The following is a 22018-nucleotide window of genomic DNA, read 5'->3' as shown; positions in this document are numbered from 1 at the left end:
TGTTATGTTCCATTTTTTAAAAATGTAAATATTGCAGCATTTTGCAGATTCTGTTCTCTACATACGGCCTCTATTTATGTTTCTTTTCTTATTTTCATCTCTTGGCTGTTTGGAGACAATACACCAGAGAGACGGCAATATTGAAAGTAATTTGATTATACATTTTACCTCATGCATGCTCAGTCTGATCTATCTGTGTTAATATTTTTTATATTTATATATATATATATATATATATATATATATATATATATATATATATATATATATATATATATATATAAAGGCCTATATAACTGTAGAAACTGTCAACTCTAACAGTTTGCTTTTTCCTCTGATTCAATAAAATGTGGGTTTTGGATTAAATTATGTAACAAGATTTTACCACAGGGATTTGACTTTCTTTTTTTTTTTGTTTTGTTTTTTCAAAAGCAGGTAGTTATTATTGGTAAACTGAGACAGCCTTTGCACCAACATGACAATATTCTCCAATCCATCCATTCAGCCTCTGGATGGATCTGATGTTTCTAAAACATTTAAAACAGAATAAAAACTCCTTCACTTTCATTTCTATTATTACTGAACATGATTTAAATTGGAGATTTGGATAGAACAGCCACAAACCAAACTGCAGTTTTTTTTTTTTCTTCTTTTTTTTTTTTTTTTTTTTTTTTTTTTTTTTTTTACTTCAGTTAAGAAAGTTACACAAAAGGTGGCAAATTTGTCGACAATAAATAATAAATAATTTTTGTTGCACGGGAACAAACGAAACATTTTCTTCCAGAGCTAACGGTAGTTTTTTTTTAACTTATTATTAATTATACACATCTTTGGGAAAGAAAAAATCTTGGACGGACACTAACTCACACAAATGTCCCACGAAGCTTGTGGCAAAATAGAGGTATACCTTGTTGCAAATGCTTTAGTACTTGGACCAAAAGATGAAAGTGATGTCATTAAATGAAGAAGAGCTGCTGTTCCCCTCCAGATGTCTATGAGGCGCGTGGGGTCGAATTGAAAAGTAAAAATCACCAGAGTCTGTTTTTTTTTTTCTATAGCGCACAGCATTTTGCAAATCTAGGGGTTCGGATGCTTGTCCTACTCAGAGGTCCAGTTTGACGGGTGGAGTCGGGTTCGTTTATTCTCGTTTTGGCAAAAATCTGTAACCAGGCGTGTGAGCGCGCGCCTCGTCATGACGCATCCGTCCGCGTGTCTTCAGGGTGAGCGTTCGAATGGGTGACTGATGTGGTAAAATCCCATGATTGTCTTCACAGTGTCAAAACACAACCAGGGGGTTGTTTGGTGCAGTCTGGAGGGATGGGGCATGGGGGATGGGTTTGGGTGGGGGGGGGTGGGGGTGTTGGTTCAGTTCAGTCCAAAGGCTCAGGCCTCGATGGGGCTGGACACCATGCTGTTCGGCGTGTCCGGTAGCTGAGACGACATGGACGCCACCTCACTGCCCGTCGAGTTGGAACCCGGTCCCCCCTCCGAGAAGCTGACCTGGAGGGAACAAGCAGATGTCAGCAACATCTGGACACGAGGAGGAGGAGGAGGGAGAGGGAGAGGGAGAGGGAGGGGGGACACTAATACTTTCTTTTGATCACGGACTAAGGCGCATGCGTCTGAACTGACCACCCTTATCATTCTATGAAATTAAAAAGAATAATGTTACTGAAAGAAAGACTGTGTTTCTGTAAAGTAACAAAGGCAAAATGTAAGAGAATGTAAGATCTAATGTCCTTTTATTAACCCATAAAGACCCAGATGACCAAAAGCATCTACTGATCTAAACTGTTTAAGACCTGTTGATCCACTAATCCGATCAATACATGTAAATAATTGGTGTAAAATCCAGTTTGTCATCTTTTCATGGTCATCAGATATGACCCATTTAGAGAACGTGGAAACAACGTCATCTTCTACAACATTGATTCACCAGTAAAACCCAGAGAGTTGGATCAATGACAGTGCCAGTGGATGGAGACACTTGTTTTTTTGGTCAGTTGTTGTTATCTTTGCTGAAAAACTCACTTTTTCTTCAGTTTTCTCTGTTTTTGATATAATAGCCCTCAACTTTACTCTTAGCTTTTATGAACGCTGACATGATTAGTAAATTAAATATAGGAAAATACCAAATTGTCACTGAAAATAAATAAATAAATAAACTGTTTAATACCTGTTGATCCTCTAATCCGATCAATACATGTAAATAATTGGTGTAAAATCCAGTTTGTCATCTTTTCATGGTCATCAGATATGACCCATTTAGTGAACGTGGAAACACCATCATCTTCTACAACACTGATACACCAGTAAAACCCATAGAGTTGGATGAATGACAGTGGATGGAGACACTTGGTTTGTGTTTAGTTGATGATAGATTTTGCTGAAAAAGTCACTTTTTCTTCAGTTTTCTCTGTTTTTGATCAAATAACCATCAACTTCATTCTGAGCTTTTATGAACATCTACAGGATCTGTGAATTAAATATAGGAAAATACATGATGTTCACTGAAAAAAACGCAAAACACAGAGGGTTATGTCATAATAAATGGCCATAAATCACTTAAGAAAAGCTAAATATAGAGGAAAAATATATATTTTGGGACTGCCACAAAAGTAGCTCTGGGTCTTTATGGGTTAAAAAGAAAAAGAAAGAAAGAAAAGCTACTTCTATAACAAATAACTGGAAAATATCAAGTTAATTTCAAAGATCTCTCGATATTGGGCTAATCTTGGAAAACACTCTAAAATACATTGTTGGTTTGATTTTAAGTTCATTCCAGACAGATGTGGACTGTTTGTTTGTTTGTAAAAGTTGCGGATCCACTGCTACAGAACCAGACCGGACATAAAAACCATAAGGACTGACTTTTACGCACGGAGCGAAGTCCGCGTCGCTTCTGTTTTATAGGAGCGAAGAGCGTCAAAACGGAGACTTTTCATATCGATAGGTCGGGGTGGAGGGGTGGGGGGGATAGTTTTACACCAGTAGTAATTGTTAAATGCCTGTATAAGTGGAGCATCACATGTCAACAGTTTCATAATGTGGAAAAAAAAAAACGCTTTCTTTTCCGGACAGATGGAGGCACCGTGCGCAACATTACGCACGAGAATATTCATTTCAGGGCCATGCTGGCTTCACTTGTTCATCCACACCAAACTGCATTTACCTTCTCCTGTTAACGGCCTCATACTTGCTTTTGTAAATGAATTTGTATAAAAAATACTCTTAATCATTAAGCTTTCATTGTCTTTTATCTCCGTTTGTGTCAAATCAGGATTCACCGCAGGCCCAGGTCTCAATATTTGTGCTGCACAGTAAGAAACCTAATACACAAACAGAACCAGATACATTTTATTCTGTTAAAATCCCAATAATCCACTTGTAAGGATGCACAGATTGAACTCTGGGCGCTTCCATGCTGTGATGCCCACTCAGGGAGGGATTTTGGAAACGCGATTTTTTTTTTTCTCCCCCGAAATAAATAAATCAATTAAAGATAAATGCATGAAAGGTAAAATATAAATAAGGATGAAGAAATGCATCAATTTAAAGATAAATGTCTGAATGAATGAATGAATTAATTAATTAATTAATTAATTAAGATGTTTGCGCATCTGGGACAATTCAGGGACGGTCCGAGAAAGAAAAGCAAAAGCAAATTATTACTATTATTATTATTTTTATATATAAAACAACTGAATCCGGATGAAAAGTCTGCATATGAACCTGAACAGTAAGAAATCTGTGTAAAGTCTACGCGGCTTTTTTAAAATGAACATTGTCCTTTTCTGTTCATAGTGTTCGGAAAAGAAAACAATAAAATAAACCCTTCCAGTCATTTTGTAATAAATATAGTGTTCAATCTGAAACATTATTAACCCTTAACGACCCAAACATCCACTACCGATCAAAGCATCTACTGATCTAAACTGTTTCATACCTGTTGATCCATTCATCCTAACAATACATGTAAATAATTGGTGTAAAATTAAGTTCATGGTCATCAAATATGAGCCATTTGGACCTTCAGAGGCTCCGTAGTGAACGTGGAAACACTGATTCACCAGTAAAACCCACAGATATGCTATATTTGACTGAAAATAGTCTCTTTTTTCCTTTTTTTCTCCCCTGATTTGATCTCATAACCTGAATTTTCTTTATGAGCACCTACATAATCAGTTAATATAATACAGAAAAAATACGCAATTTACACTGAAAAATGCAAAATACAGAGGATAGTGTCATAATAAATGGTGATAAATCGCTTGGGAAAGACTAGAAAAAATATCTAAATTGTGACTAAAATAGTTTTTAGGGTAAACAAAAAAAAGTTTCAGTAGTAAATTAAATGTTAATTTGATAATAAATGGTGATAAATGACTAAGGAAAGACAAAAAAAATTACTTGGAAGTTATAGAAATAGTTGCGGGTCTTTAAGGGTTAATAATACACATGAAAATAATAAACTAAATCTATTGTATAAGGGGAAAAATAAACGAGTTATTCCGTAAAAAGCTTGGGACGCACGGCTTCATGGAACTAGAAGCTGTTGCAGTTTGTGCGTAAAATCCTCTTGAAGTCAACTCCAGTACGCACCAGTTGCTGAAAGGCCGGTTGGTCGATGTCGCTCTGGAGGGCGAAGTCGCTGAGGACCTTCCAGGGCGGCTGGTAGCTCTGCACCTCCACCGGGTTGGCCTGGATCCCACCGTCGTGCCGTTCCGGACTTGCAGCGACCATGGGGGTGCCCGTCATTCCCTGGATGTTCTACAACAGGAGGAAGAGGAGGAGGAAGAAGAGATGTGGTCAGCGGCCTGTATGACTGTATGACTGAGGATGAGGATGAGGTGGGGTGGGTGGGGTTGGATTTGGAGGTGTGCATGGGTGATGTTGAAAGGGGGAGTGTGTGTGTGTGGGGGGGCGCTTTTGGTGTAAAGGTATGTCAGCCTCAAATGGGGTCATTCCAACTACTGTAGACCTTTAACGTCACTTTAACTTTACCCTCATTTAACCCTTAAAGACCCACGATTATATTTGTCACAACTTTCCAATGATTTATTCGTCTTTCCCAACTGATTTATCACCGTTTACGAGGCTATATCATCCTGTAATGTTGCATTTTTCAGTGTGAATCACGTATTTTCTTACATTTAATTCCCTCATCATGCATGTTAAAGTCATTAAAGCTTAGATTAACTTGATTATATCAGAACAGAAAAGAAAAATATCATCCAAATATATTACTATAACACTTGTGTCCGTACACTGTCACTGATCAAACTCAATTTATTATATTATTAACGTCTTTATTTTGGCATTTTTTTAGTCGAAATCATGTGTTTTTCTGTATTATTTCACTGATTGTGTAAGTAAATTTAAAGATTATTGTAGAAAAAGTGAACTGGACATAAACCTGTTCACTACGGAGCATCTGAACGTCCAAATGCTCATATCTGATCACCATGAAACTATTTTACAGCAATTATTGACAAGTATTGACTGGATTAGTTGGAGCTACAGGTATCTATCATTTTAGATGCTCTTGGGTCTTTATGGGTTAAATGTCCTGAAATCTGACACACGGGTGATTCCTGGACTTTGGAAATAAACCCAACTTGAATGGACTTTGCAGGTTTGTTGGACATGCCACCTAAGTTGGGGCTGCCTTTTTTTAGTCCGGGGTTAAACCTCTTAGTTAATAATGTAACATCAGAGTCGCAGCATTTAACGCGCGTCTTTGCTTTGAAGGATGAAGGATGCGCTCTGCCTTAAATCAAGCCCTGCTGTGTTTTCTTTCTGCGTGTCCGTGCGTCCTCCTCTCCTCTCCTCTCCTCTCCTCACCGTCTTGTCGTTGGGCTGTTGTTGCTGCAGTTGCTTCATCAACAGGCTCCGTTTCTTGTCCTTGCATCGCTTGTTCTGGAACCACACCCGGATGACCCTGGGGCTGAGGCCGGTCATCTCCACCAGCTGCTCCTTCATCAGTGCGTCGGGCCTGGGGTTGGCGTTGTAGCAGGTCCGCAGCGTGTGCAGCTGCTTCTCATTCAGGACCGTCCGTACCCGGGTGGTCTTCTCCGGCTGTTTGTGGACGTGAGGCCGGAGCGCAGGCTGCCGGGCCGAGATTGGTTCTGCTGTGGATAAAAGGACGGGGAAAACCGGACCCAGGAAGGCCAAAATCAATGAAACCGCCTTTATAATAGGAGCAAACTGGAACTGTCCCAGTCTGGACCAGTAACCACATCACACACTCTTAATGGGTGACAGATCTGCCCCTGTGTCGAGGGGATGCTGTCATAATGTGACCTATTTAAGGCCATATATTATCGTCACATCCTCCACATATATGAAGGTTTTACACGTCTGTAGAATAACCAAACGAATATTTGCGCATGCGTAAAAAAAAGTATATATATTGCGTATGGAATCTACTCGTTTCAGTTTCTAACAAATTTCACATACAGTTGAAACACATTGAACACATTTGTTTTCTTTATATTGTAGCCTACATATGCTTTACATAACTATGGACATTCAGTATAAGTGCTTATATGAGGCCTAAATTATTAAGATAAGATATGAAAGTCTGTTTGGAGCTACTGTCCAAATACAGCCCTGTATAAATAAAATAAAGTAAAATAAATAGAGTTTATGGGGAAAATGCGATGAGGTTTTAGGGCCCCCACCCCTGTAAACTACAACACTACGGGGGCCACTGTGTGCGCAACACTCCACTGCACAGCGTCATTTTGACCAATTATTTGGGACAAACATGTCTCAGACCCACAGCTGTGATGTACGTAACCATTCACAGGAATGTCCTATTAAAGACAACAAATGTGTCTTCTCTGTCTAATCTGCAGCCTGCTGTCCACTGGGACAAACCAGGACAAACCGGGCTTTATTATGGCTTTATTTCTACATTTTTGCGAACTGATCTCTACTTGAACATGTCTCAAACCCTCAGTTATAATGTCCGTAACTATTTACAGGAATGTCCTATTAAAGACAATTAATGTGTCTTCTCTGTCTAATCTGCAGCCTGCTGTCCACTGGGACAAACCAGGACAAACCGGGCTTTATTATGGCTTTATTTCTACATTTTTGCAAACTAATCTCAAGTCAAATATGTTGCAAACCCACAGTTATAATGTGCGTAACCATTTACAGGAATGTCCTATTAAAGACAACAAATGTGTCCTCTCTATCTAATCTGCAGCCCGCTGTCCACTGGGACAAACCAGGACAAACCGGGACAAACCGGGCTTTACCATGGCTTTATTTCTACATTTTGCAAACTAATCTCCACTCAAATGCGAGAGTTTTCCCAATTAATCCTCTGTGCGCAAGGACAAATAGTCCACAGTGCGCAAGGGCATTAGAATATAAAGTGGACCACATGGAATAACGAACATTATTTAAGAAAAAAAAATAGATGTTGCGTTTTAGTTGAAAATGAACAAATCCAAGCAACAGAACCAAAGGAGTCCGCATCGACCACAAAAAAAAAAAAAAAGTTCCACGGGTATTTAAATTCCTGGTGCGGAGCTGTTGGGCCGTGCGTCCCCGGGGTGTTACCTGCCATCTGCAGCGGCCTGGCGGGGTGCAGCGGGCTCAGCGGGTCTCCGGGGCCCAGGCTCGCTCGCTCCACCACGTCGTGATCGGCCCGACAGAAGAGTCCGTCTTCCCGCAAGGCGAACTCGTCCCCCGGGATGAGCTGTCGGCTGCAGGCCACGCAGCGGAAACACTCGATGTGGTAGACCTTGGAGCGGGCTCTCATTACGAAGTCGTTCTTGCTAAAACCGATGTTGCATTTTGCGCATTTAATCCCGTATAACCTGCGGGACACACATACGGACGCGATGGGATCAGATGGAACCAGATACTGACAAATCCAAAGCAATTATACAATTTACACCCAAAAAATAATACGAATAAAAATAATAATAATAATAATAGTCTAGAATTCAGGATGAGATCGAATTATTATTATTATTATTATTATTATTATTATTATTATTATTATTATTACATTATTTTAATTTAAACACATTTTTTATGGCATTTGCGTCATAAGTGCGGTAATAACTGACAGGTTTTTGCTTTTGAAATATGTCCAAGTAGTTTTTGGTTGTTTTGGACTGTGTCATAAAAGCATCAGATCAGGATGTTTTCAGTTTTTCTTCTGTATAGTTCTATTAAAGGAAAGGCTATACAGTCTCATTAGAACCAAAGGTAAAGCTGAGTAAGTCTTTATAGGATTTTCACGGTTTAATGTGAATCCAACACATTAAAAAAAAAAGGAGGAAAAAAACCCATGAAGCCGCCACTGTCCCGTGGAAGATGACAATGATGATAATATCTGAAATGATGCTGGAATCGAAAACAGAGGGACTTCACCATGTCCACATACTTTTGATCTGCTCTGTCAAAAAAAAAAAAAAAAAAAAAAAAACTAAAAAAATAAATACAACTCTAAAGCATAATTCCATTCGCCCAGCGGATCCAGGTCCTGCAGGACTCGGGGGCTGATCCGGGCCCCTCCCGGCCGTCCTACCTGATGTAGTCCCGTTTACAGTAAGTCTTTCCGTCCCGGACGAAGCATGTGCAGGACTCGTCCAGGTACTGGCTACACTCCGCGCATTTCAGACAGGCGGCATGCCACTCCAGGTCCGGGGACACCCGCAGGATGTACTGGTCGTGGATCTGGTTCCCGCAGCCCACGCACAAAGACACCAGCCGCTTCTCTGAAGACCAAGAGTTACAGGTTTAGAACAACTGTCAGCGACCTGGACTGAGTAAAGATACCCCGAAAAATACCCAACTATTATTATTATTATTATCATTATTATTATTATTATTATTATTATTATCAGTGATAATATTGTTGCAGTCTTTGTTGTTAATTGCATAATAAATATCCTAAATAATTATTTCCCATCAAACAGCTACTCTTCATTTCCTTTTTTTTTTTTTTTTTTTTTTTAAATTATCATAACATCGGTGACTAATTGTTTAGGAATGAACCTTCTTTCTGCATTAGAAAACAAACTAAGTCAACTCCAAGTGCATCGGATTCCGTCCCACAGACCGGTCCAACAGTGTGTCTTACTTTTCGGCGGATCCCCCATGTCTCCCATGTCCACAAAGTAAGGCAGTGTTAGGTCCACGGTAACAGCGGGCTGTGGAGCCTGGAGCCGGGATGCGTGGAAGTGTCCGCCGCCGCTGGGGCCACAGGGGCTGGATGTGTGTGCTGTCAGGATCCGGAGGACAGACCAGAGGAGGGAGAGGGTGTGTGTGTTGTTTGTTGCCGGTGTGTGTGGAGTTCAGTTCCTGACAAGCGCCGGGGACTGACGCAGGACAGGAGCACGTCATCTGCATGAGCAGCTGATTGGCTCTGCAGACAGACCTTGACCAGCGCGCGCACGTACACACACGCACACACTCGCGTGCACTCATACACGCTACTGTGGCTAGTCAAAAATCATTTGTTTTCCAGTTTTGGTTTGCTCTTTTTTGAAGAAAGAAAGAAAGAAAGAAAGTATCCCTTAAAGACCATATTTTTGTCACAACTTCCAATGATTTTTTTCTTTTTTTTGTCTTTCCCAAGTGTTTTATCACCATTTATTATAATATTATGTTCTGCATTTTGCTTTTATTCTGTGAAAATCTGGTATTTTTCTATATTTAATTCACTAATCATGAAGATGTTCATAAAAGCTCAGAAGAAAGAAAGAAAGAAAGACAGAAAGAAAGAATTAATCCTTTAAAGACCAACTAATTTTGTCACAACTTCCAAAGATTTATCTTTTTTTTGTCTTTCCCATTTATTATAATATTAGATTCTGCATTTTGCATTTTATTCTGTGAAAATCTTCTATTTTTCTCTATTTGATTCACTAATCATGTAGATGTTCATAAAAGCTCAGAGTGAATTGAAGTTATTAGATCAAAACAGAAAAAATGGGGAAAAAGTGACTTTTTCAACAAAATATAACTATAACTGAACATAAAACAAGTATGTCCATCCACTGTCAGGTAGCAAATTCCTTTTTTTTTTTTTTTAAATTGACGAAATACACAAGTATGCAAACATTTCAGGATGGAATGCAATTCTAACATTTCCCTATGGGTTTTACTGGTGAAGCAGTGTTGTAGAAGATGACAGTGTTTCCACATTCACTGTGCAGCCTCTGAACGTTCAAATGGGTCATATCTGATGACCATGAAAAGATGACAAACTGTATTTTACACTAATTATTTACATGTATTGATAGGATTAGTGGATGAACAGGTGTTAAACAGTTTATATCAGTAGATGCTTTTGGTCTGTGGTGGATGTTTGGGTCTTTATGGGTTAAAGCAGGGAGAGGAAGTGTATAATGTGAGCTCTAAATCACAGAGTATTGGAGGCCTGGTCTGTCACACACCGGTTAACACGCCCTCTAGTGTTCATCAAATGCTAAACACAAACTGAAGGAAGAAAGGACTGATCTGCAGCTGTCTGTCCTGTAGATTTGTATGAAATGGAGTTGAAAAGGGATGTAAAATAAACCTACACATATGTGATACTAACAGATATTACTGGGATTTAGACAATTAAACCATAATTATTACTATTTACATGTTAATAATCGCATATATTGTGATACACATGTTTATTCTGTCTTTAGTGTCCATTCTTCACTTGTAAAAGGTTCTCATTTTGTTGAATAAGAACTTTAAACTGTCATAATATTTATTTTTGACTTAATGTTGTAAAAGTGTAGGTAATATAAAATTAAAATAAGCCAGAAAGGAAAGGTATAATTCTGACATTTCATCTGATTAATCCTGTAACACGTTTTTCATCTAGTGTTATATTTTATAGACGATTTAAAACCACAGACTAACCAGCTTTAATCAGCCTTCAAACTGGAAAGAAATAATAATTTGACTTTTATTGTGATAATTATTGACTTTTGTGAAAATGTTTAACATGACAGCCTTTTTCCAGCTGCAGAATCAGATACTTAGACACTTTTGCACATTTCATTCATTCCTCCTGCATGAATTTTCACCCAGATTTTACATCAGAATTGTGTATTTTCTGCATTGGCTGACGTCGTAAATGCCAATCTATAAGTCGTATTTATGAAATTACATAATTCAGTTTTGTAAGCACATGTGCACCAAACTTTCCACTTACACTTAGCAGTATTCTGAAAAATTTACAGAGGAATTTGTTAATAAATCATTCCTAGACTAATTTATGTGACATTTTAATTTTAAAAAAAAAAGGCAAAAATATATTTTTTAAGGCTATGGACAGTATGTTTTGATTTCCTAGGCAATGAAATCAGATATCCTGAAATCCCTCTGTCATTTTTTTCCATCTTGTGTGTAAACAAAATTAAAAAAGAATTTTGCACATGGCTTTATCATATGTTCAGCTCTATCAACCAAAACTATATGCAAAATCACACATATTTAATGAGACAATGCCTAATTTGCATAATTAAACATACAAATTTCGAAAACGTATTATGCTTTTTTTTCATACATGTGTAAATAATCAACTGAGGATGTCTCATGGTGATATCTATTATTTTAACATTTTACTCTATTCACCTACGATGTCTGGCCTTAGACACTTTTGTACATTTTCTTCATTCGTCCTGCATGAATTTTCATCCATATTTTGCACCAGAATTGTGTATTTTCTGAGTTGGTTGATGTTGTAAATGTCAGTTTACAAGTTGTGTGACATAATAATGACATAATGATATAATTCAGGCATTGGGAGACATTTCAGCATATAATAGAATATATGCAGCCAGGCTTTAGTATAGGAACTGTAATGTTGCTTTGAAAACATTATAGTGTTTTTTTCTAAATAAAAGTCTAGAAACAGCACAAATACTTTAAGTACAAATGTTTAAATCGACATCAGCAGCTCATTCAGAGCATGGATCCATTTCCCTGTTGTATTCTATATAGTTCAGATTGTGATTATCTGCTGTAATTATCTAATAGTAAATATGGGAAACACACATTTTTTTAAAATGTCAAATTAACAAAGACATCAATTATTAAAAATAAAAATACGGAACTTTCGTGGAACATCATATCATTAGCCTCATAGCATAATTACCTAAGTCATACACTATATGGACAAAAGTATGTGGACACGCTGAATTCAGGTGTTTCTTTTCTAACAGGGGTCTGGGATACAAAACAATAATGACAAATGTCATAATATAGTTTTATATTTGGATAAATATCATTACATTAGTTAGTTTGGTTTAAATTGTTACCTTTGCTTCCAAAAGGCTTCAAAGATGGTTTTCACTTCATTTCTCTCAACATTGATTTAGTTTGTTTTTGTTTTGTTTTATCCATGACTGATTTGGAATGTTTTACCTCTAAATTTCTAAAATATTTTTCATGCACTGACTGTAAATAATAATTTTCTACCACAACTAACCATCTACGTTCTTCACATCTCACTTAAGAGGAAAAATCTCCCATTAAACTTTAAGGAAATATTGATGTTTATAAACTATAAGGACAAAAACATTGAGACACATCATGTTTACAGCTGTAAGATGTCCTGTTCATGAGGATTTGAGATAAAAACATTAATATTAATAATCAATATGATATTTATCTCAATATAAAACTATATTATGACATTTGTCATTATTGTTTTGTATCCCAGACCCCTGTTAAAAAAGAAACACCTGAATTCAACGTGTCCACATACTTTAGTCCATATAGTGTATGACTTTGGCAGTTGTACTATGAGGGTAATGATATGTGTGGGTTCCATGATTATTTGTAGTGTATGTGTGACTCCTTTATTGTGTTTGGTTTCAGAGACATACAGTATGTATGCACTGGAATAATTAGGTTATGTTTTCAGACACATTCCCTTTTATTCCTATTTATATCCATCAGCAATCAGTGATTACACTTTATCAATCAAGAATAAATGACATTATCTCAATCATTTCATGAGAGGAGGTGCAAATATTTATAATACATAGTATATCTAATTAATGCTGACTTGAATCAACTGTGACGTTATTTTGTTTTCAAAGTTTGTTTAAAGTTTGCTTAAAAGTCACTTTTTCTTTAGTGTTCTCTTTTTTTTGGGACAATAACACTCAAGTTTAATCTGAGCTTTTATGAACATCAGTATCACAGGTGTCAAACATACGGCCCAGGGCCAAGACTGGCCCACCAAAGGGTCCAATCCAGCACCCTGGGATGAATTTGTGAATGCAAAAATTACACTAAAGATATTAACAATTGGGTGTGTCAAATTCATTTCCAGTCTCAAGTGGATCAGACCAGTAAAATAATATCATAATAACCTATAAATAATGACAACGCCAAATTTTTCTAATTGTTTTTGAATAAAAAAAGTTAAATTACATAAAAATGTTTACATTTACAAACTATCCTTTCACAAAAAATGTGAACAACCTGAACAAATATGAACCTGAAATGTCTTAAGAGAAGTGCAACAATATTCTGCTTGGTACTAAGTGTTTTGTGTATTTGTGGATCCACTGTGATCTGTATGTTGTCATGTACATGTGTAAATATTAAGTCAAGGCATAATATTGTTAAAATTGCACTTCAATTCTTCTTAAGACATTTCAGTTTGTTTGTGGTATTCACATTTCTAAGGAAACTTTGTAGACGTAAACATTGTCAATAATGAAATTTTACTTTTTTCTCTATTATTTTACTAGTCCAGCCCACTTGAGATCATATTGGGCTGAATGTGGAACCTGAACTAAAAGGAGTTTGACACCCCTATAAATGAAATATTAGAAAATACCTAATTTTCACTGGAAATACAAAATACAGACGATTATTTCATGGTAAATGGTGACAAATCACTCAAGAAACGTTAAATATAGAGAGAAAAAAATTTTGGGAACTACCACAAAAGGAGCACTGGGTCTTTATGGGTTAAAGGAGCTTTTTTGTGAGTGTCTGAGATCTGTATCAGGGAACGTTCTGTTTGTGTTTCTATAGACGTATGTATTCAAAGGCGGACCCCAGGAAGAGTCATGTCATGGGTTATGACAAACAATAAATGCTTCCTGTCCTTAAGTGAATACAGTTCTATTCTAACTGTGAATTGTGGTCAATTATAACTTAACTAGAATGTTTGCAGATATGTTGAATGCTGCTGTTTGCTGTGGATTTTACTTTCATAGATAAATGCAGGTCATAGGAAGCAGCAATTCCAGTCTGACAGTAACTCAAACCTTTAATACAGAGGTTTTTCCATTGCAGACAGTGTCTTTTACTGCTGAAATCTAGTCACTATAAGGGAGAAAAGACAGCTGAACATGCTGATATGAGTTGTGTGGATGCAGAGTAAATTATGAGAAAGACAGGGGTATAAAGATGTGTTTTTTTTCTGCTCTGATTTATTATTCTAACCTTTATTTTACCAGGAAGTCCCCATGAGATTGGATCTTTTTTTTTGCGAGGGAGACCTGCCCATGAGGCTGAACTGGTGCAACAACAATAAATTGCATTTAATGGGGCAGTTACATGGATCTACTGTCATTTTCAGGCTCAAATTCTGTGAGTCTGGGCCTCAAGGAGTCATGTTGTACGAAAGACAACAAATGGAAGATCAGAAAAAACATAAATATTAACCCTTTATCGGGCACTCATTGAAATGCTCTGAAATTCAAAAATTCAGCCTCGATTCAACTCGGCCTTTTTGCGTTTCCATTACGTAAAAGAACCTGGAATCTGGTACTTGGTACTATTTTTTTTAGTTCTTGCTCAGCCAAAATGGGTGAAGAGATACTAAAATGTGACATGTAAACGCTGCAGACCACTGATTGGTCAGAGAGTTGTCTTTGCGTCATGGCATCATCAATGTGTGACCCACCATCTTTAAAAACCAGATTTAGAAGTTGACAGTAAATACACCGGTAGGTTAATCCATGATGACAGCCCGCAAAACAACAAAAACGAAATATCATCCCATCGACATCCTCCTTTGTATGCATGTATCGTGTCATTGTTCTTCTTCTTCTCTTCCTCTTTGTTTTTACTGTCAGCTGTGTCACATTGAAGATGACGTCGCAGATGTTATGAGCAGTGTCGCTATGACAACCAGGTACTCTAAAGTTGGTAGTATCCTGTAATGGAAATGGCCTCCAGGAATAGTACCTGGCACCTGAGTCGGGTCGAGTGTAGTCGAGTCGAGTCGGTACCACGTAGTGGGAACGTTGCATTAGTGTTTTATTGAAGGACATAAAAAGACTTTATTACTTTTGTGAAATGATTCGAAAATTTTTTATTGTTATATAGAAAATCAAGGTCAATGAAGTTACCATATTTGGTTTTTTACCTGTGTAAGTTCATTACATCTATATGTATATGGATATGTATATCTACATGAATATCTATTTGAATATCTATATCTGTATGAATATTTATATCTATATCTATATGAATATCTATATGTATACCTATATCTATATGAATATCTAAATCCATATTTTCATCTATATGAATATTTATATTTATATCTGTATGAATATTGATATTTATACTTATACTTATATCAATATCTATATGAATATCTATAACTATATTTATATCTAAATCTATATGAATATTTATATCTATGTTTATATATATCTATATATCTATATGAATATCTATATTTATACCTATATGTATATGAATATTTATACCTATATCTATATACATATTTATATCTATACTTTTATCTATATAAAACCTGGTATTTTTGCTTTGTATTTATATTTCTATAACCCTGTGCTTTGACCACACGCTCATTTTAACTGGTGTTTTTTTAAAGCGTGGGGCCGTTTCTGTATATATGTCATTGTAATTGATTGTATGGAGTCCACACATGCCTTCAGTTGTGGTCGTCTAACGCTCCGGGGCAGGTTTTGTTCTCTCTTCCCTCTTTTTCTAAGTATGTGTGAGCGCTGTCAGCCCAGCAGTCTTCTGACTTCTTTGGAGAGCCTGTTCTGATTACAGTTTGGCATGTAGTGAAAGACTGTGCTTATGAAAGTAGAGCTTGAGTGTTGAAGAGGAAAATCACAGCTGATGTGTCTGAAAGCTGCCACGATGACAAGCCTTGTAATTTGTCACCCATTGAAACCTCATTTTCCTCATCAACAACACTGTTGTCACAAGTTGAAACACTGGAGGAAGAAACCATGACAGAAAGATTTTCACAGAGTTTCCAGCTGCTTTTCCACACATATTTTCACAGTCTGAGCCAAAATTCTTCAAGTAATTTGCGCCTGGAAATAAAATTACTGATACAATTATGTTAAAAGCAAATGGATAACAAATGAAGATAAAATCAAATGAAAGGTCAAAGGGTGAAGCTGATGTGACAGCGGCTGGTTGTTCGTCTGTATATGTCAGCTCTTCTATGACACGGTGACACATCTACATTAATCCTCTCAAGGACTAATTGGTTTGGAAAACAAATGAAGGAATTCCATGCATCAGAGTTTAACCCACAGGTGTCAAACATGTGGCCTGGGGGCCAAAACTGGCCCGCCAAAGGTTCCAATCTGGCCCATGGGATGAATTTGCAAAGTGCAAGTTAGGGCATCAAACTCAAAAGTAATATCATAATAATAGATCAATAATGACAACATCATTTTTTTCTCTTTGATTTAGTGCAAAAAACATTAAATTATGAAAATGTTTACATTAACAAACTATCCTTTAACAATAAAATGTGAATAACCTGAAATGTCTGAAGTAAATTAAGTGCAATTTTAACAATATTCTGCCTGTTACTGAATGTTTTGTGCCTTTGTAGATCTGATCTGTATTGTATATGTATAAATGATAAGTCGAGGCAGAATATTGATTAGTTTTTAAATTACATTTCTCAATAAATTTCATTGTTTTCAGGTTATTCACATCCTTTTTGTTTGGATAGTTTGTAAATGTAAATATTGGCATAACTGAATGTTACTTTATGCGCTAAAACAATTTGGAGTTGTCATTATTTATTGGCTATCATGCTATAATTGTACTAGTCCGGCCCACTTCAGATTAAACTGGGCTGAATGTGGCCCCCGGAAGAAAATGAGTTTGACACCCCTGGTTTAACCAACCAAAATTCCCTCCCTCCCACCCTTCCCACGTACATACAAACTACCACTAAACATGAAACAAAACAAAAAAAAACAACAAAACAAAAAAAACAACAGCAGCAAAACAATTCCTTTAATCCACAGTGTCTAATCAAAGAAAAATCAGGATGGCGCGATAAATTAAAATCGAAACTGAAGCCAAGTGAGTCATACATTTTTTACTCAGATTACAATGAAAACAAATCAGCATTAATTCATGTTTGATCTCATGAATTTTACACTTTGATTCTTGTTGTTGCTGTTGTAAATCAGTCATTTTCACAACACTTACACGACATCCAGGGACTGAAGACACTAAATAATGGAATGTTCCAGGTCCATTTTGTCCCATTGTTCATGTATTTTGGCGTGGGGGGAGGTCTTCCTCATGCAGGTCTTTGTAATAGTCTACTCATACAGTGAATGGAGTATTTTGAAGAATCTATCTGTATATTTTATTTGCTCTCAGAGTTCCTATGGACACTGAATGTCATCCTACATTTCATTAATTGTGTCACATGAATAGAAAAAAAGGCAAGACCTGGCCTTGACCTTTGACCTCGTGCTTCTCTTTTGCAGTTGATCGTAGCTTTTCTTTGCATCTCACCAAAACAAACCAAAAAAAAAAAGATTGCAATGATGTATGAATAATGTAATGAAACAAGACAAGTGACGACCAAAACAGGACAAAAACACACATACCTCTAGTCTCTGATTTTATGAGTCAGCACCAATTTTGATTAAGTTCTTTTTTAAATCCTTAATTTCAATTGTCAGAAATTTGCAATTCAGGCGTTAACAGGATAAATGTGTCTAAAACTGAAATAAAAATCAGACAGTTTGTCTTCTTGGACTGGATGAAGCTTTTCCAGCAGAGCCCACAGAACACAGACCTGAGTGTTGCTGCTGTTTGTCATGTTCATCTGGAGCTTCTCTCAGTGTGAGCTTCCACTTCCATAATTCTTCCACATGTGCAGCAGTAGAAAAGGCAGTAAGGAGGCCTGGCCTTGACTTGCGCGACCTTTGACCTTGTGCGTCTGTTGTGCGGTTCATCTCAGCTCCTCTCCACGTCTCTGAGTGACATGTGTGGAGTCCTCTACCACCCACTCGGTCCTGACAGGGGTCCATCAGCTCCGGTCTCAGGCCGAGGCGGCGGCTGCTGTGGGCCTGTTCTGTCCTGTCCTATCCTGTCCGGTGCTGGGGGTAGGAGGGGCGCCACCTCCCCCGGGTGCCCCCCTGTGCCCCCCTGTGCCCCACAGACCATATGGCCGAGCCTGGTCCCCGTAGATGGGCGAGCTGGTCCACAGACCACCTGAGGCAGCAGGAGCTCTCATAATCACTGAAGACAAGGGCCACTTGACACCAGGATGACAGATGGTGCTCCAGGACCAGCACCCGGACCGCTGCCACTGCTGGTGTGTGTGTGTGTGTGTGTAGGTGTGTGTGTGTGTGTGTAGGTGTGTGTGTGTGTGTGTGTGTGTGTGTGTGTGTTCAGATTGAGAGGCACAATAAGGCCGGTATGTCAGAGGTGGTTAACATGATGGTGGCAGGACATCTTCCTGAGTCTCTAGGGCAGCTGTAGCCCCGGGCCATGACTGCAGGCAAATTTCATCACATATAAGGAGCAGAGCCTAAACAACAGAGAAGGACAATACTCTGCTCCTTCAACTATAGGCGCTAGTATTTCCTGCCTGGAAGTTTGTACAGATCAAAATGGTTTAGAGTTAATAAAATCTCACAATAGAAGTTTTTTTTCTGTCTTCATTTTGGTAACACGTGAAGAAATGACTATGAGAACGACATCAAAATCTAAGGAAGACAACATGAAATATGTAGAAGTGACTTATCCATGTGTTTTTATTTTTAGAGACCAATGTATTGTTATTTTTTTTATTTTTTTTTTATTTCTCATTTTTAAACTAAAATTTCTCATTTCTTAAACTAAAACATCTTCAAAATGTTTTAATGTCAATAAAATCCCAGAGCAGAGGGTTTTTTTTTCCTGTCTTTATTTTGGTAACGTGAAGAAATGACTGAAAACAACATCAAAATCTAAAGAAAACAACATGAAATATGTAGAAGTGACTTATCCATGTGTTTTTATTTTTAGAGACCAATGTATTGTTATTTTATTATTTTTTATTTATTTCTCATTTTTAAACTAAAATTGCTCATTTCTTAAACTAAAACTTCTTCAAAACAGTTTAAAGTAAAACAAAATCCACAGTAGAAGGTTTTTTTCTGTCTTTATTTTGGTAACGTGAAGAAATGACTGAAAACAACATCAAAATCTAAAGAAGACAACATGAAATATGTGGAAGTGTGTTTTTTTAGAGACCAATGCATCATCATTTTGTGTTTTTCTTTTGTTTTTGTTTTTTTTTGTTTGTTTGTTTTTTGTTTTTTTGTTTTTTTTTACAATTTTTAGTTATTTCTCATTTTCAAACTAAAATTTCTCATTTCTTAAACTAAAACGTCTTCAAAATGGTTTAATGTCAATAAAATCCCAGAGCAGAGGTTTTTTTTTCCTGTCTTTATTTTGGTAACACGTGAAGAAATGACTGAAAACAACATCAAAATCTAAAGAAGACAACATGAAATATGTAGAGTGTTTTTTTTTACAGACACCAATGCATTGTCATATTTTTATTTTATTTTTTTTTTACAATTTTTATTTATTTCTCATTTTTAAACTAAAATTGCTCATTTCTTAAACTAAAACATCTTCAAAACAGTTTAAAGTAAAACAAAATCCACAGTAGAAGGTTTTTTTCTGTCTTTATTTTGGTAACGTGAAGAAATGACTATGAGAACAACATCAAAATCTAAAGAAGACAACATGAAATATGTGGAAGTGTGTTTTTTTTAGAGACCAATGCATCATCATTTTGTGTTTTTCTTTTGTTTTTTACAATTTTTAGTTATTTCTCATTTTTAAACTAAAACTTCTCATTTCTTAAACTAAAGCATCTTCAAAATGGTTTAATGTCAATAAAATCCCAGAGCAGGGTTTTTTTTCTCCTGTCTTTATTTAGGTAACACATGAAGAAATGACTATGAGAACAACATCAAAATCTAAAGAAGACAACATGAAATATGTAGAAGTGTTTTTTTAGAGACACCGATGCAGTCATATTTTTTTTTTTTTTTTTTTTTTACAATTTTATTCATTTCTCATTTTAAACTAAAATTTCTCATTTCTTAAACTAAAACGTCTTCAAAATGATTTGAAGTTAAAAAAAAAAAAAATCCCACAGTAGAACTTTTTTTTCTGTCTTTGTTTTGGTAACACTTGAAGAAATGACGATGAAAACAACATCAAAATCTAAAGAAGACAACATGAAATATGTAGAAGTACTGAGATCATATTGGGCTGAATGTGGAACCTGAACTAAAACGAGTTTGATACTTTTTAAAATTATTATTATTTTGAAATGAGCAACGCTGACGCCTGTAAAAAAAAAAAAAAAATATATATATATATATATGTATATATATATATATATATATATATATATATATATATATATAATATATATATATATATCTGGGTCTTTAAAAAATAATGATACATGACATAAATATAAAATATAAGTATAATGAAATCAGTTAAAATATTGAATTGAGTTTGATTTGGCTTTTCCACGTTTGTCTCAGTGTGTCTTTGTGTTCATGTACAAACACAATGTTTCCAAACAGCTTTTCTTTTCCCCTGGATCGAAAAGGACATTCAATAATGCATCACAGTATGAACAATGACCTCAGTGTGTCAGTGCTCATTGTTATGTTTACATGTCTAGACGTTGCCTATTTTGGGCAGATCCTGTTAATCAATATTTCATCACTGGAACAACCAAACAGTCATAAGCTGCTCTGATAATTACACACTGTATCTAAATGGAGGAGTAAACACACTGATGCCATCGAGGTGTGGGTTAGAATGGAGTCAGTTGCTCACAGAGATGCCTAACATCCAGTGAATGCTAAATCTGTTTTGCTCATCACATTAGAGGAGATTTACTCAACCATTTAAATGGGAGGATGGACTGTCGGGGTGGGGGTTGGGTTCTTGGGAGCGCAAGAGGGGAGGGGGAGCTAAAAGCCTCCCTCTGCAAAGGTTTTCTAACTGGGCCTCTTGCATGGACAGTGTTGTACAAGTTACTTCAAACTGTAATCCATTACAGATTACTTGCCACTGCTATTTAACCCATAAAGACCCAAACGTCCACCATTGACCAAAACCACCCACTGATCTGAACTGTTTAAAACCTGTTGATCCACTAATCCTATCAATACATGTAAATAATTGGTGTAAAATACAGTTTGTCAACTTTTCATGGTCATCAGATATGACCCATTTGGACGTTCAGAGGCTCCGTAGTTACCGTGGAAACACCGTCATCTTCTTCAACATTGATTCACCAGTAAAACCCATGGAGTTGGATCAATGACAGTGGATGGAAACACTTGGTTTATGTTCAGTTCATGACATATTTGCTGAAAACTTTTTCACTTTTTCTTCAGTTTTCACTATTTCTGATATAATAAGCCCCAAATTTAATCTGAGCTTTAATTAACATGTACATGATCAGGGAATTACATATAGGAAATTACATAATTTCCACCTCAAAAATTCAAAATGCAGAGGATAATATTATAATAAATGGTGATAAAACACCTAAGAAAGGTTAAAAAAAAAGAGATAATTCTTTTTGTAATTGCCACAAACGTAGCACTGGGTCTTTATGGGTTAAATACTTATTACTTCCGCCAAGGAGGTTATGTTTTTGCCAGGGTTTGTTACCTCCGCCAAGGCGGTTATGTTTTTGCCAGGGTTTGTTTGTTTGTCTGTTTGTTTGTTTGTC

At 36.6% G+C, this 22018-nt stretch overlaps 2 protein-coding genes across 2 annotated transcripts in view; one reads left to right on the top strand and one right to left on the bottom strand.

The window, feature by feature from the left end:
- The window catches only part of LOC115425596 (submandibular gland secretory Glx-rich protein CA-like), a 611393-nt gene that overhangs the window by 578653 nt on the left and 10722 nt on the right, over positions 1–22018 (top strand). The window lies entirely within an intron of this gene.
- Positions 797–9320, bottom strand: isl1a (ISL LIM homeobox 1a). Its single transcript, XM_030143226.1, has 6 exons — positions 9110–9320; positions 8555–8744; positions 7576–7835; positions 5845–6131; positions 4603–4770; positions 797–1500 (listed from the first exon to the last, which is right to left on the bottom strand). Exons 1-6 carry the CDS (start codon positions 9135–9137, stop codon positions 1384–1386), a joined length of 1050 nt encoding a protein of 349 aa, XP_029999086.1. The 5' UTR covers positions 9138–9320; the 3' UTR covers positions 797–1383.

The sequence above is a fragment of the Sphaeramia orbicularis genome, chromosome 9 (genome assembly GCF_902148855.1).
Source record: "Sphaeramia orbicularis chromosome 9, fSphaOr1.1, whole genome shotgun sequence".
Classification (NCBI taxonomy): domain Eukaryota; kingdom Metazoa; phylum Chordata; class Actinopteri; order Kurtiformes; family Apogonidae; genus Sphaeramia; species Sphaeramia orbicularis.
This window is presented reverse-complemented; position numbering and strand designations above follow the sequence as displayed.

Excerpts from the sequence above, each read along its gene's own strand:
- isl1a (XM_030143226.1), bottom strand. The coding sequence starts at position 9,137 with ATGGGAGACATGGGGGATCCGCCGAAAA. Across the intron at positions 8,745-9,109 it reads CATGGGGGATCCGCCGAAAA|AGAAGCGGCTGGTGTCTTTG; the intron begins GTAAGACACACT and ends CTTGGTCTTCAG. Across the intron at positions 7,836-8,554 it reads TGTAAACGGGACTACATCAG|GTTATACGGGATTAAATGCG; the intron begins GTAGGACGGCCG and ends TGTGTCCCGCAG.